General features: G+C 51.0%; 1 protein-coding gene across 1 annotated transcript; it reads right to left on the reverse strand.

The window, feature by feature from the left end:
- Positions 1 to 3,424: 3,424 nt before the first annotated feature.
- On the reverse strand, positions 3,425 to 10,730 carry IRF1 (interferon regulatory factor 1). The gene is made up of 10 exons (XM_039252573.1): positions 10,489 to 10,730; positions 9,343 to 9,434; positions 7,935 to 8,034; positions 6,940 to 7,116; positions 6,776 to 6,825; positions 6,536 to 6,668; positions 6,228 to 6,350; positions 5,755 to 5,804; positions 4,700 to 4,835; positions 3,425 to 4,386 (listed from the first exon to the last, which is right to left on the reverse strand). Exons 2-10 carry the CDS (start codon positions 9,427 to 9,429, stop codon positions 4,274 to 4,276), a joined length of 969 nt encoding a protein of 322 aa, XP_039108504.1. The 5' UTR covers positions 9,430 to 9,434; positions 10,489 to 10,730; the 3' UTR covers positions 3,425 to 4,273.
- Positions 10,731 to 15,583: the final 4,853 nt, after the last annotated feature.

Consider the following 15,583-nt stretch of genomic DNA (forward strand, 5'->3'; position numbering starts at 1 on the left):
AGTCAGGCAGGCCCTGGTCCTGCCTTAGACTTGGCCTCACATGGGAAGGTTGACAAAGACAAACATCACTCTGCCCAGTAAGTTTAATCCTGGAAAGGGGAGTGCACCAGCCCCCCATTCTCCTGCCCTTGTGCCCACTGGCACAAGTGGGGAAAGGTGAGCGCAGAGTTCTCATGAATTTCACACATTCTCCCGTTGGAGAGTTAGTTGTGCCCCTGTGAAGGAAAGACACTACATCGGACAGAGATAGAGGCTTCCTGGGTGCTTCCACAGGGCTGCTAAGGAAACCTGTACCCTGCTAACAAGAGGACTTTCGGATCTGTGCAAACAGTGTGAAAGAAGACCAACTGGTCCTAGAAAATGACAGCCTGCACATGACTCAACCTCACCAACCAGCGAGCATCCCTCCCGGAGAAAAGGACTCTACCTCAAACCAGGCCCAAGACTTTTCCTGGGACTTTACTTCTGTCTTTGGCAGTCCCTGTCTGAAACTTCCAGAGATCTGAGGAAGTTCTTATCTTGCACACAGCACACTGACAGTTATTGAAAACTGATATATCAAGAAGGGATGGTTTGCATTTGTCTTCCCTGAACATCTGCCACCATGACCCTCTATCTGAGCAGCTGGTTAGCATATTAGTCACTCTCTTCCTATTGCCAAGTGAGCTAAATGAATAAACCAGCCCAATTAAAGTGACACCTTTGGAGTAAGGCAAGGTAATACCTGTGACTAACCAGAAATGCCCTTGAACATCCATAGATCTGGCAGGATTTCTAGCTGGTATGACCAAGCCCCAGTTCTCCTCTTTATGGTCCTTAAGTATAATGTCATCACAACTCCAACAAAACAGATCTTCCCATGACCTCCTAGTTCCTTAGCCAAGAGTTTCCACCATTGTTGCTTAGACTGAAACTCTCAGGAATGCACCACAAAGCACTGGCAGGCTCTTAGAATGACCTTAAATTACTATGCACAAATTTGGCTCAGATTATACTGATGTTGCTCCATTCAGGCACTGAGTTGGTGTCAGCTGCCACCACAATTACTGTTTCTCCTGTCAGGCAGGGGTGAGGTCTGTGGTGGGGTATGATTGAACAACCTGGAAGGTCTGACTCTACCCCACACCATTTCTCCAGGACTGGTCCCCGGAGCCCAGCTTCCTTGTGATGGGGAGGGGGTAGAGTTTGGGGGCTCCTCCCTAGAGATTTCAAGGAGTTGGTCCCAATTGTTTAGGACTCCTGAGATAAGAGCTAGAGAGGAGTCAGGACTCTTCCAGGACTTTGGAGATTGGAAGCTAATGGGTGGAATTCCCATTTTGATAGCTTTTTAAAAAATTTTTATTTATGAGAGAGAAAGACAGAGTGTGAGTGGGGGCGGGGGGGGGGAGCAGAGAGAGAGGGAGACACAGAATCCAAAGCAGGCTCCAGGCTCTGAGCTGTCAGCACAGAGCCCGACATGGGGCTCGAACTCACGAACCACAAGATCATGACCTGAGACGAAGTCGGATGATTAACTGACTGAGCCACCCAGACATGCCCCATTTTGGTAACTTTTAAGTGATGGACTAACTTCACATATTGTAACTTGCAAGATTTCCACAGCCTGGGACTTCAACATACCCACTCCCTACTCTATGTCAGGAATTAGGTTGAAGGATGAGAGGAGAGTAGAAAAGTCAGAAGCAGTCCCTGCTATTTGCTCTGGGTTGCATGTCTTCCCTCCCATTACTCCTTAGTCCACTGTACCTGGCTTCACAGTACACCAGACATCCTTAGCTAGAAAAGACCTTGCCAAGGCCCCAGTTGGAAGCCACGGGCTAGTCACCTTCATCCAGTTCTCAGTAAGCCCAGCTCCTGGCCCTCAGAGAAGCAGGGAAAGGTCACGTCATCCATTCCTGTCCCCAGGTGAGGCTACCCTTGAAAAATCCAGGTGAATCTTCTAATGTGCTGGGCTTGAGATTGGGGTCTCTCTAGGCATCCACAAGCAAAAGGCCCACCGAGTAGGAGGTCACTTGTTACTCACAGGACATGTCCAAGATCAGGCAACAATGGTTCCTGAGCTTTACATAACATGTTAGACTGATCTTGGCCTATTTTCTAGTTTTTTCAATCATTTTCTCACTCAGCCTTCCTCCTCTAACAAGGACGCATACTCCTTCCAGAGGTCTGGCCCCAGGGACAAGATCTAAGTCCAAGTGATATCTGGGACTAGGAATATGGAGAAGTGTCCACAGGGCTTGGTTTCCCTGAGCAACCCTCTTACTGCCATGGCCTCACTCCCTAGATGATGCCAGTGGTACCAGCTGGCTTCCCTTGGCCAGCCTTACTGCTAGGTACTGCTTATCCCCTAGGGCCAGGGCCAGGAGCTGGGGGGCGGGGGGGGGGGGGGGGGCAGATGAGAAAAGCCCATATCCAGACCTTTCACCCTCAAACATTCCTTTGACTTGAGCCTTATCTGAAGGAGGCATTGCCAGTTGGCAATGGTTCCCAACCCGTGGTTTTCAGAAACACTGGTCTGATCAAATACACTCCTTCAGAGATTTTGTGTGCATCAGCTCAGCCAGAACCCTGAAGAGATACGGAGGAAGGAAACCTGGTCCATGTAAAATCATCCAAGTTCTTCCTAACACATGTGTGCATCGACCTGTTTTACAGTACACTGCACAGCTGATATTCAGGACTGATAGTTATTGTTGGCCATCAAAATAGTAAAACTCTTGAATTGGCAGGTAAGTAGCCCCAAGTCCATCCCTAGTGTCCTCCAGCCACTCCCCCCAGACCTGCTCCCAATCCAGTGTCTATCTGTACTGTCCAATAAGGTCGCCACTGACCACACATGACTACTTACACTATAAGTCATTCAAAATTCAGTTCCTTCATTGCACTGGCCACATTGTTCAATTGCCACATGTGACTTTGCCACTGCCTACTATATTGGACAGTAGAGAAGAGAACATTTCCATCACTGCAGAAATGTAATTCCCAGCACAACAAGCCTTGGGAACCTGTTCTAAGCTGGTGCGTGTTGTGACTGGCCATGACTGTACTGTACCAATTGTTAACTTTTTGAAGTAGCATCTGAGTACACCTGCACTCGAGTTTACCAGGACATAGAGTATATGGCACATTACTCAGAACTCAAAACCTAACACTCCCCAGGCCTTGGAGCCCCAGTCCAACTCACAGCCCAGCTATAAAGCCAAGGGCAAGTGAATGTATTTATATGAGCATGTCCCTGTGCCACGACTGTCCCCTCTTCCTCTTATCTTCTCTGTGAACATAAGTGAAAGGATTTTGCATCAGTGTATGTCACCGCTCACCCCTAAGTCAAGTTCAGGCAGGATGCCAAGAATGAGTCCATCACAATGTCTTTACAAAAAGTAAAATGATCTGCAATTTATCTCTAAATAAAAGGCCACACTCCTTATAAACAATGAACTTTTTATAAAAAGACAAATGTACATATTTACATACATGTACATATGTGGTCACAAATGACTTAGTGGTTAGATGATGTTTCCAATTTTAAAAATCACACCAAGACGCTCACACTTCCCTCCCAGGGCCTGCTGAGGGCTGCTGGGGCCCACCTGAGAGGGCAGGTGGGCGCAGGGCAAGGCACTATATAAATAAATGCAAAGGCTGAGAGCTTGGGGGAAACATTAGTGTACACCTCTGATCAGAAACGTGGCAAGGTCCACAAGAAAAAGTGCCGTGTTTTTTCCCAAGCCCCTCAGCCCGAGCAGGGTGGAGCTCCTCTGAGGCTGAGGGAGCGCTGTCCCGCAGAGCCCCGTTTTCCTTCACATTTCACTGGCTTTGGAACAGTCCCCAGGGCTCAGCTGGGAAGGGAAGGGGTTCTTTGGGAATAGGATTCACTTAGTGCAATTGTCTCTTAGTGCAGAGCCAGCCCTGGGGTTGGTGCTGTGCTTTTCTGAGGTCGTTGGTCTATTCCCTCTGGCCACCTCCGTGACAGCAAGACCCTCTCCAGGCAGCTGGGCTTAGAGGGAAAAGCTGGAGGCTGACTCCTATCTGAGACCTCCACCTGACACATCGATCTCAGAACCCCATCTTCCCAGGAGGCAGGGCCAGGTTTATCTGGCCTGCCAGACCCCAAGAGGCTATTGTCCCAAGGAGGGAGGCCCCACCCCTGCTCAGCAATGGGGTCATACTTTGCCATGTCAAGGAGCCCACAGGAGTCCTGTTTCTTTGCATCACAGCTACTATGATGACAGGTCCTGCTTGCTTAGGGGAGTAAGAGGGTACTGGGGCCCAGCTATGGTGCACAAGGAATGGCCTGGATGGAGGGCAGCCTGACTGGGGGCAACAGGCTGTCCAGCCAGCTGGTGTCCATGTTCTTCAGATCTGAAGATATCAGCCCAATATACCCTAGAAGTGAAGAAAGTTTTATGAGAATGGGGGTGAGAATAGATGTGTTCTCCTCCCATCCCCCAGCCCTATCCCCATTGGCCCAGACAGAGCAGCCTCTCCTGTCCACCCACAGCAACACCCTCCCTCCCTCATCTTTAAGCAAACTGAGTACATGGGAGCAACAGCCAACTCATAAGCTGTCTGTACCAAGAAGAGTTTTAAGAAAGCTACTCTGCCTCTGCTGCTCCCCGGACCAGCCCTCCAGCCCTTTCATACCCCCTGCAGGGTTCTCCATTCTCTAAGAAATCTTAAGGATCCAGGGACTTCTTACCCCCAGGGCGGTCAACCTCTGGCTCCTCCTTGCAGCTGAAATCTCCATAGAGAGAGGTGGGCTGGGCCCCGGGTTCATTGAGCAGGTACCCCTTCCCATCCACGTTTGTCTGCTGCCACCCCGTCTGCTCCAAGAGCTGGGGAGAGAGGGGCAAGATGCCATAAGCTTACTTCCAGTGCAGACTCATTCTGTGGCCCTGCCTTCAGAGAGCCAGAACTTCCCTTCCAGGATAGACTCTGGGCCATTTTCACATCCTCAGATGGATGCAGATATGGAATGCAGGTAGGACAGGGGCCTGGGAGGTGAGGGTCTGCCCTGGACTCACGCTCCCACATCTACTCTCTGGCACAGAATCTCTAAAACTTCCCCTCTCAACTGGGTAAGTCAACATTCTCAACTGAGAATGTGGCTTAAAGCAATGGTTAGCATAATGAGTCAAGAAAAGAGGTCTAGAAAAGCTATAGATAAAGAGCTATGGCTATGTCTCAGGTTGTCTATGCTGATGAAACAGAGCCTGGGTACAACTACTGAAAAACTTTTTATATTTACTTTTAAAAGTGAAGCAAGAAAAAAAAAAAAAAAAACAACTCTGCCTAAATAATTTGCTTTAAAAAAAAAAGAAAAAGAAAAAAAAAAAAAAACATGACTACAGATGCCAAAGGCTGATTATTAAAATCTGATGTGCATTTCCCTAACTAACAGGGCAGCAGGCCTGGGGCATGCTGTGTATGTGTGTTGGGGGGGGCGGGGGGGGGAGACACAGGCCAGGGACCCGGTGCTGAGGGCAGCTGACTCAGAGCTATTTGTGGTCCTACGGCCTGCTCCAGTACAGCCTGTCAAAAACCAGACCTCCCTCCCATCCTCTTCCACAGTGTCCTTCCCACCAGACAAGGAGGGCAATGGTCCCCAGCACTCCATGCGGCAGTTGTAGGACTATGCAGGCAGCCAGGTCATAGTAGCAGCTGCCTGCCCTCCAATTTGTGAGCTCTATGTGGTTTTCTCTCTCCTTAGAAGCAGCCACTTCAAAAGAGTGCCCAAGGAGGAATGGGCCTTACCTTCATGATGTCCTCAGTTAATTTCCCTTCCTCATCCTCGTCTGTTGTGGCTGTGGATGGGGAAGAGCAGACAGGTTGGCTGGCAGTCAAGCAGACTTGCCCCTGTAGTTCCAGCACTGCCAGATCCCCCTGCCCCTTCACATGTCCCCACACACTGGCCTCCCAGCAGTCATCTGCCTGCCACAGAGATTCCAGAACAGGACACTGTCCTAGTGACTCAGCCTCCCAAGCCCTGAGGACACACCTCTTCCCACCCCCTTGCTTCCTTCCTCACCCTCAAAGACTGGGCTGCAGCAGAGCCAGGAAAACCATCAATGTTAGACCAGAATGCAGCCCCTGGCCCCCTCTTCCCTCTTTTCTCCAGCACAGCACAGGCAACACAGTGCCAAGTGGAGTTCTGAGCATCTTCCTGCCCTCAGGACAACCTCCCCAGGACCCAAACAGTCAGGCAAGCAGGCCCCAGAAGCACAAACCTTCAGAGGTGGAGGGCATAGGCGACACCTGGAAGTTGTACAGGTCACTGGTGCTGTCTGGCACAATATCCACTGGGATGTGCCATTCAGGGAGAGTGCTACTAACAATACACGGTGACACTTCTGCAGGACAGCAGAAACCACAGGTTAGAACTGTGTGGTCTCTTAGTTTGCAAGATACCCAGCATTCCCAACCCTGCAGCCTGCTCCAACAGGCCACCATCCACAAGCACAACGCACCCTGGACCCAAGAGAAGGAACCATCCCCATGACGTCTTTGGTCCCCTACCACACCAGGCCCACCTCACCTGGAGTAAGGGCCCGCTCAACCTCTAAGTCCTGCCCAATGTAGCCCTGAGCTGTGTAGCTGCTGTGGTCATCAGGCAGGGTGGAGCTGCTGAGTCCATCAGAGAAGGTATCAGGACTGGAGTCACCACAGGACTGCAACAGGAGAAAGAAGCTTAGCTCAAGCTTGCCATGGCCACTTCTTCCAGTGTCCACCCTGACTCCCAGGTGACCAAAGACTAGCAGCTTAGGACCACACTCACCTTCCTCTTGGTCTTGGTCTTAGCATCTCGGCTGGACTTGGACTTTCTCTCTGTAAGGCAGATAGGCTGTCAGTCTTGGTATAGGCACACCAGCCTCGAGTGCTCTTCTTCCTCCCTCCCACCCACTCTCCCTAAGAGGTTTCTGACCCACAGCCCTCAGATACCTTTCCTCTGGTTCTTGGTGAGGGGTGGGAGCATCCGGTACACCCGCACAGCTGAGCTGCCTTTGTTCCTGCTCTGGTCCTTCACTTCCTCAATGTCTGGCAGGGAGTTCATGGCACAGCGAAAGTTTGCCTTCCATGTTTTGGGATCTGGCTCCTTTTCCCCTGCTTTGTATCGGCCTAGTGGGCAGAAGAATGAAGAGGACTGTCAGGGCCATAGGTGGGGATCGTCAGCCGATCCCCGGCCTGGAAGGAGGAAGGAGAGAGTACCCCTAGGCTCTCATGCTGCCAGAGATCCAAACTGGCCAAAAAGGTATTCCTGGGTGACCCTCTACCGGCCCTGGGGCCTCTCAAATGCCCAGGCTTGGCTCAAACACATACCACAGGCCTTCCTGAAGGACCCAGCCAGAAGCACTCTAGAGGACCCATATGTCCAAAAGTGCTATATTGGTCCTAGACCAGGCCCAGTCTCCCTGCTTGGGCTGTCAGTGGCCAGAGAGTAGGGACTAGGGTTTATGTGATATTTCCAAACACAGGAGTGGGCAAAGAGTAGGCATCAAAGAATAGTTACTGATAAGTATGCTGACTGATCTAAGATGGTCCAAGAGCCCTAACCCTCAAGGATAAAAGGAGGCTGCCAACCAGACAGGCCTTTGGTCAGGACCTTGGTAAACATCAAGAAAATGGAAGGCCTGTGTCTCTTTCAGTATCCAGGCTCACAACTACTTTTGCCAAGGAGAACTTTAATCCGGCCACAAACTCCATGAAACCACAGTTTCTAAGATACTGGCTTCACAAGTTCCTATAAGAACTTGCTGAAATGATGAGCCTTTTCCCCAGAAATACAAGTCTGCCCCATGCTCACTCCCAAATTCTGTACACCATCTCAGGGAATTCAGAGACCCTAGTGAAGAGCTTCTGTGTTAAGAGAAGTGACTTCCCCCATGTCTCCTCCCTGGCCCCAATCCCCAACCAGGGCTGAAGACCAGGGCACACACCTGTGTGAATGGCCCAGCTTCGGAACAGGCAGGCATCTTTGTTGATGTCCCAGCCATGCTTGGCAGCATGCTTCCATGGAATCTGGAAAATCATCTCCTCCTGAACAGCACACATGCACACAAATATAGAAGGCTGTGTCAGCTCAGAGGCCATAGGCTTTTAGCATAAGTCTGCCCAGCCCCACCCCCCACCAGCCCCAGTATGGGAAAAGGCTGACTTCCCCTTTTCACCCTGACATCTGGTTTGGGTTGACCCATCCTGAGAATGGCTTAAACAGACTACTCTACCACTGTAGGTCTCTCAAAAGGGGCTCTGGATTCTGAAGAGCTATGGCAACATCAGCTCAGCAGAGATCTCCGTCTGCCTGTTACAGATGTGCTAGAACCCATACAGAACACCTTAGGATGCTCTCTGGCTTTTCAGCACCAACATGGAGGTGAGAACTCCATCCATTAGACAGGGGCTGCTTGGGACACCTGGGACCACTGGCTCCTGCCCAGGGGGTCCTGGCCATACACCTAAGGGAGCCCTGGGCCAGACTTAGATGCTAACTACGTGTGTGACCCTGGCCCTGTCACAGTACCTCTTGGTCCCTCACTGGTTTCTCTTCTGTGAAATGAGCAATCACAGTGACAAATATAAAGACTAAGTCTCATTGTTATCATCACTGGTGGTTAACAATATGGATTTTTGAGTCAGACTGCTCAGGTTCAAATCTTAGCTTTATCACTTTGTGTGTGATCTCATTATTTACCTCTCAGTGCCTCAGTTTCCTCATTTGCAAATAGAGATAGTAACAGTATCTACTTCACAGTGCTACCGTGAGGACTAAATTACACACTAAGTCGCATTCTTAGCATGGTGTCACACCTGCTTATGGAGAGTGTGCAATAAACATGAGCCATCATTATTACTATCATTACTGCTAAGTTTGCAGAGTCTGTGTTGCTCTTTGTGCACCAGCATGAGGTCTTCTGGGCCTGGGCAAATGGTACAAGATTAATTCTTGTGTCCCCGGCTGAACCAGCCATCTTCTTGCCAGCAGTACCCACTTCTCTGTTTCCTGTCTGTCTGACTGGAACCCTGCAGAATGTGGAGTGTTTACAGGGGTCTCTCGCAGAAGAGACCAGATGGCTCTGCAGATGCTGGGAGAATGTTGCTTCTGAAAACCATCAGTGCCCTCACGTGGGTGTCATGTCCATATCAAAGAAGGGAGGAAGGCAGAAGTTGGACAAGTGGGCAAGTGGGGCTCAATGCTAAGCCTTGCATACTCCCTGCATGTAGGACCTACTGGGAAACATATGCCTCCTCCCCATCACTTCCCTTTTTAAGGTGCATCTGAAGCTTTGGTCCCCCCAAGAACATGTGTTAAAACGGTAGCAGAAAAACCCAAAAAGTTTCACTCACTTTATTAATCCAGATCAGCCCTGGGATTTGGTTGGAATTAATCTGCATCTCCAGCCAGGGTCTCATGCGCATCCGAGTGATGGGCATGTTGGCTGTAAAGAGAAAACAGAGGCTACTGTTTGGAGTCTGTTGAGCAGCCCCAAGGCACTACCCTGCCCAGACCTTGCCACCCCCACGTTGGTCAGTTACTTTCCCCAGCCTTTAGCCAAGTACCAGGTACTACAGTCATGGGGGAGGGAGCTTTCACTGGAATAAAACTGCCCTCCAGATATTTTCAGCGTCTTGGACAAAAACATTTCAGCCTCTTCCCTCACATTCCTCTAAACACTCTTGGGAGAAGACAGGCATACAAGTGATAGTTTCAGGATTTACGTGCAGAAAAAACAGACAAAATATAAAGATATCTTAATGCTCAAATTCAAATCCTTTGGGAAGAGAGAGGCTTCTTTTGGTTGATGCCAAGAAATTTCCCTACTAGAGTTGCTGCCACTAGCTGTGTACCTTCCCTAATGGCAAGCAGTCATCCTGCACTCTAACCCCGCCTCCCCCCCCCCCCAATCTATTCTACTCGCTCCCAGACAGCCACTATGCAGAGGCCAGGAAGCCTCCGCCCCTCCCATCTCCCCTCATCCGCGAACAAGCCGAAGGAACACCTGTGGCGCCTCTTTCCCCTAGCCCCAGCAGGTCTGCCAGCCATCCAGGGCATCAAGCCCCAGCCCCCCAACACCTGCACATACAGTCTAAAATCTGAGGCCCGGCTGCGGACCTGGGACCGCCGAAAGCCCGCGCGGGGAACACGGGGCGCCCACGCGCGGACGCACACTCGAGTCCCCGGCAGCGCTCGTGGATGCGCGCGACAAACCTACCGAGCCACCCAGAAGCCCCGGCTGCTCCGCGCACACAGATCTGCGACAGCGGCCGGGCGCCGGCAACCTCGGCTCGTGGGCGGTCCACGCCGCGGCCCGCCCTCCCCGCGCGGCCGCTCGCCGCTCCTCCAGCGCCCTCCCGAGCCCGCGCGGAGGCCAGGCAACGCCGCGCGCCCGCGTCAACCCGCAGGGGTTATCGGCCCCCACTTCCTGGAGCACCGCGCGCCTTTGTTCGACGCCACCGGTCACCCCCCCCCCCCCGCAGTGAAGGCGGGCTCACCTCTGCAGCAGGCGCGATCCGGCAGCGGCGCCCGAAGGTCCCGGCGCGGCTGGGGCAGCTGTGTCGGCGCGAGGAGCGCAATTCCGGAGGGGAGAGGCGGGAAGGCAGAGGATGCCCGGGTCGAGGGGCCGTTGGGCTCGGCTGACTTTGGCTTGGCACTGCTCCCACTGGCCTCTGCTCTGCCGGACTTGTACGCACGTCCTGCCTCGACGAAGGAGTGGCGCGCTCTGCCGGGGCAGCGGCGCCGGCGAGAAATCTAAACACTTAGCGGGATTCCCCCAACCCAGGCCCGGCCCCGCCTCCTAAAGAGCCGCGAGGGCGCCTATTGGCCAGCGCCGCCCCATCATTTCGGGGAAATCAGGCTGTTGTAGAGCTAGCGGCGAAGGGGAAGTACAGGGCGGCTGCTCCTCCCCACCCCCTCCGGCCCGGCGCCGCCGCCCTGGGGCGACCGCGGGCCCGCCCCGTCCGCTCCCACTCCACCCCCACCCCCCCCCCACTTCGCCCAGGAGAAAGCTGTCCAGGAAAACTGAACGCCCCCGGCCCACAGTTACTCCCCTCACTCCGCATTCTTCCAGACTGCTCGCTCCTGTGGCCATCTAACCCTCTCCCGGGGTTGGGGACGTCTGTCTTTTGACCGCAGGTGAGGAGGTCACCCGGGCACCTGCCGTCCTCTTTAGAGTGGACATACAGGGATTGAATCCCCCGTAAACTAGCCTGGTTCCTCATGCCTGCTAATGAAGGAAGGGTTTGGCCCTCATACTACGCCTTCTTGAGGGGTGACCCACGTCCTGGTCACTCACCTGCCTCGGGGAAGTAAGGGAAAGCCTACTCTGCCTGGGGTGCTGCCTGGGGCCACCGAAGGAGAGGAAATCCCCATTTGGCTGCTGTTGGCACAGCTGGGAACCTCAGTCTCCTCAACTAGAAAATAACAGAAACCCTGTTTTGCTGGCTTACAGTGACAGAGAAATGATGTCCGCAAAGCACCATGTCCCACTTGGACAGCAGATGCTTGCGAGGTCCCTACCCAGAGCCTAACTGCTGCAGAGAGGCACCTCTCCCTCTTCTGGGGCTACATCCTTGGGACTGCCCTACAGCTGCCTTACGGGAAGGGAGAAGGGTTTCAGAGAAACTCGGACTGCTGATTTGGAGAAGGGCTTAGGTAGCCTTGTTCTCCTAGCACTCCTGCCTTCCGCCACCTCCTCAGCCTCACATGGCCCTTACATGGGAGCTCCTTAGTAGTAGCATTGATGTTGTCTTCTCTTGGCCTAGGGAGGTTCTGGGCAGCATGGCGGGGGGGGGGGGTTGCTGGGGGCGGCGGTGTAGGGGACAGTGCTTAGGGATGGCCAAGGCCATGTATTTGGCCAAAGAGTTGGGGAGCCCAGGTCCCACTCCCTTGGGAAGGGCAGCTTTTTTAACTCGTGTGCTTTCAAGTAGACCTTGCCCCACTTGTACTCTTAGAGGCTGAGCTGAGTGTTCCATCCAGAACTCTGGCCCCACAGGTTCCTTCCTTCACCTCCCCAAAGCTGCTGACTCAGAAGTAAATTGCTTCTCCCAGCAGGGGCTGGTTGTGTCACTCTCACCCAGCTCTCCCTCTACAGCAGCACCCAGTTGCAGTGGTGCAAGCTATAAATAGAGACATTGTTGGAGCATTGCACCCATCTATCACTCTATTGCCTCCCTCCTACAGAGGATGGATGGGTTAATCCAATTCTGGTGCACCAGAATCTCATATTGGGACCAACATCAAGTGTAGTTCTCAAGAGACCAATAAGAATGGGTCAGAACCATCCCCCAGATAGTGGTGGGTGCAGCAGCTGGGAGAAGCAAAGAGACAGGAGGAACTCTGAAGAATGAGCCTAGTTGGGTAATAAGCAAAGTGGAAAAATGGAAGGTGCTGAAGCTGATGAAGGGGGGGGAGAAAGGTTGGGATGCTCTAAGTGACAGGTGGAGTGGGAACCCACTACAGAGACCTTAGCAAGAAGAGCAGAAAGCAAGTGGCTCCTGAGTTGTGAAGTCTGTTCCCTGTGCAGTAAATGGATGCTTGTCTTTTTTTAAAATTTTTTTTAATGTTTTATTTATTTCTAGGAAAGAGAGAGAGAGACAGCATGAGCAGGGGAGGGTTAGAGAGAGAGGGAGTGACAGACTATGAAACAGGCTCCAGGCTCTGAGCTGGCAGTCAGCACAGAGCCCGAAGCGGGGCTCAAACCCACGAACCGCGAGATCATGACCTAAGCGAAAGTCGGATGCTTAACCGACTAAGCCACCCAGGCGCCCCTATGGATGCTTGTCTTGTCCCTAAGAACCTGATATGATCACTGGAAAATTCAAAATGAGATCAGGGAAAGGAGGTTTACATCTCATGTCATCTCCGAAATTGACCAAAATGACCCTTTTGAAGTCATTGGGAGACTGTAAAAGGTGCTTTAAAACAAGAATTTTCTTTTAATTCACAGATAATCATCTGTATGTGGATCTGTATCTTTCCATGTCATGAAATGTACTTCTGCAATATAATTTGTAGTGTGTATATATTATTTCCTAATAAGGATAAATAAAAACCTATCCATTAATCTCCTAATAGAGGACATTTAGGTTATTTCCGTATTTTCCTTTTAACTTTTTAAAATTTATTTATTTTGAGGGAGAGAGAGAGAGAGAGAACCCCAAGTATGTTCAGCGTGAAGCCTAATACGGGGCTCAAACTCACGAACCATGAAATCATGACCTGAGCCAAAATCAAGAGTTAGATACTCAACCGAGTCACACAGATGCCCCTCACTATTTTCCTAATACAACACTGTGTAGCTAAAACTCTGCTCATATCAATAATTTTTGCTTAGAAGAAATTCCCCAATGTTAAATTTTACTGATGAAACTGTAATTTACATCTTTGAAGGGGCCTTTGACCTTTTTTTTTTTTACATTTAAGTCTAGGGATTCTTATTTTATCTTATTTTTTAAAAATTTTTAATGTTTATTTATTTTTGAGATAGAGTGTGAGCTGGGGAAGGGGCAGAGAGAGGGAAACACAGAATGTGAAGCAGGCTCCAGGCTCTGAGCTGTCAGCACAGAGCCCAAGGCAGCACTCGAACTCACAAGCCATGACCTGAGCCGAAGTCAGACACTGAACCGACTGAGCCACCCAGGCACCCCTCTTATATTATCTTGAAGCCTGTAAGAATCTGCTTATCATGATTGGGGGTGCTATACTACAAATGAGTTAAGTAAACCTAGACCAGTTAAGCACCCCAAATTTTTGTTGTAACTGCTCTTTGAGACCCATTCTAAAATGTACCACACATTCCCTATGATGCTAAGCCAAACAGAGCCTTCCCTAGGTTTTTCTTAGTAATTCAGAGCCAGCTCTTTTTTCCTCTCTGACTCAAAATATGCATCTTCTGTCATTCCAGCCATCCGCTCTAGGCAGGTAACCTCCAAACACAACCTTCTGGACACTCCACTGCAACCCAGTCCACCAAAGATGAACACATACACAAGCAGAATTCTTGGGTCTCCCATTTCTACACTGCCCCCAGCAGCTTTCTCTCTTCTTGATTCCAGCTCCTTCCCAGGTGAACTCTTTCCTATCTTCCTCCCCTCTTTGCCTCACCTGGTCCTCTGGGTCTTCCTTCCCTGCATGTTCATGTTTTCACATGCCAGGACCATACCACTGTTACCACAGCTTCCCCTTTGTCCTCCCTCCCTGTCAGGCCTGCCCCTCTATTCGCCTCCGCACTACCATGATCTACCTAATTCTGTTGATCTCCCAACATTCACGTCCACAGGAGCTTCTGAGTTTGCCCAGACTCTTCAGCCCAACATTCGAGTCGCTGCTCACTCTGGTCCCAGGGGTCCTATTCCAGCCTTACCTCCAAGAGTTCTCCTACCCATGGCAGTAACAAGAGGGCAGTGGAAAAAATATAGGATTTGGGTCTGAAAGCCTAGGTTCCTTTGCTTTTGCCACTTGTTGTGTGACCCTAGGCAAGGTACCATCCCTCTCTGGGGCTCAGTTTTCTCGTCTGTAAAAAAGAGGTACTCTGAGACACCTGGGTAGCTCAGTCCGTTAAGGGACTGACTATCGATTTCCGCTTAGGTCATAATCGTATGGTTCGTGGGATAGAACCCCTCATCGGGCTCCTTACTGACAGCACAGAGCCTGCTTAGGATTCTCTTCCTCGCTCTCTGCCCCTCCCATACTCAAGGACACTCTCTCTCAAAAATAAACCTGTAAACTTAAAAAACAAAAAAGAGACACTCTGTCTACCTCTAATTATTATGAAGATGAAATCAGATACACTATTAAACTTTCTAATTTGTAAAAGATTAATCAAATGACACGTATTAACAATAATGCATGAACTTTTCACTGCATTTTTATTCTGTAGTTTTCCCCTCATGTCTCTCCTCCTTCCATTTGCTCTTCATCTCTGTCTTCCTCTGATAATTGACAACACTCTCTCCTCCCTCCTCCATCTCAGCTCCCCCCCTTCCCCTCCCTACCCAACACACTTCGGTGTCAGTCTCCATTTCAAGGCTCAGAGCAAATATATGGTCCTCTATGAAGTACCACTGAATCTGGCAAACCAAAGTCCTTCCCCTCCTCAGAATCCCCTGGCCCTTTTATATTGCCTTTTCTGCACTTACCACCTTGAGGAAATAAAGTCTGCATTTTTCTGCAAGGGACTTGAGCAGGTTCTGCACATGGGCAGGTGGTGGTAAGCTGGGGGTTAACTCTGGTCTCACTCACAGAATGCCTCCGTCTATACCATGACTTAATAAGGGTAAACTTGTTTCTGTTAGGCCCTGGAGTTTTTAGGCTGGCAGGGGCCTCCTTTGATGTGATCTCTGCAACAGCAATGGAGGCGGCAAGATTACCCCTGTAAGAGCCTCTTCCCCATGACCAGTACTGTCCCTAGCCCCCTCCCTTAGGCTCTCAGAAACACAATGTTCACCCCTTGGGGCAGGGGGAAGGGGGTTGTTCCAGTTAGTTCTGAAGCATAGGACCCAGCCAGGCTTTAACCAGGTTTTTGAGAGTAGGGGAGTCCTGGGCTCCAGTGGGGCACACTACCCAGAGAAAGCCACAGTCCCCAAAGCA

The sequence above is a fragment of the Hyaena hyaena genome, unplaced genomic scaffold (genome assembly GCF_003009895.1).
Source record: "Hyaena hyaena isolate Hyena2069 unplaced genomic scaffold, ASM300989v1 scaffold_425, whole genome shotgun sequence".
Lineage (NCBI taxonomy): Eukaryota > Metazoa > Chordata > Mammalia > Carnivora > Hyaenidae > Hyaena > Hyaena hyaena.

Bases quoted from the DNA above. Each gene is read 5' to 3' on its own strand.
- IRF1 (XM_039252573.1), bottom strand. From the start codon at position 9,429: ATGCCCATCACTCGGATGCGCATGAGACCCTGGCTGGAGATGCAGATT. The intron at 6,826-6,939 runs GTATCTGAGGGC...TCTGCCTTACAG, and splicing joins CACCAAGAACCAGAGGAAAG to AGAGAAAGTCCAAGTCCAGC. The intron at 6,351-6,535 runs GTGAGGTGGGCC...GCTGTCCTGCAG, and splicing joins TGAGCGGGCCCTTACTCCAG to AAGTGTCACCGTGTATTGTT.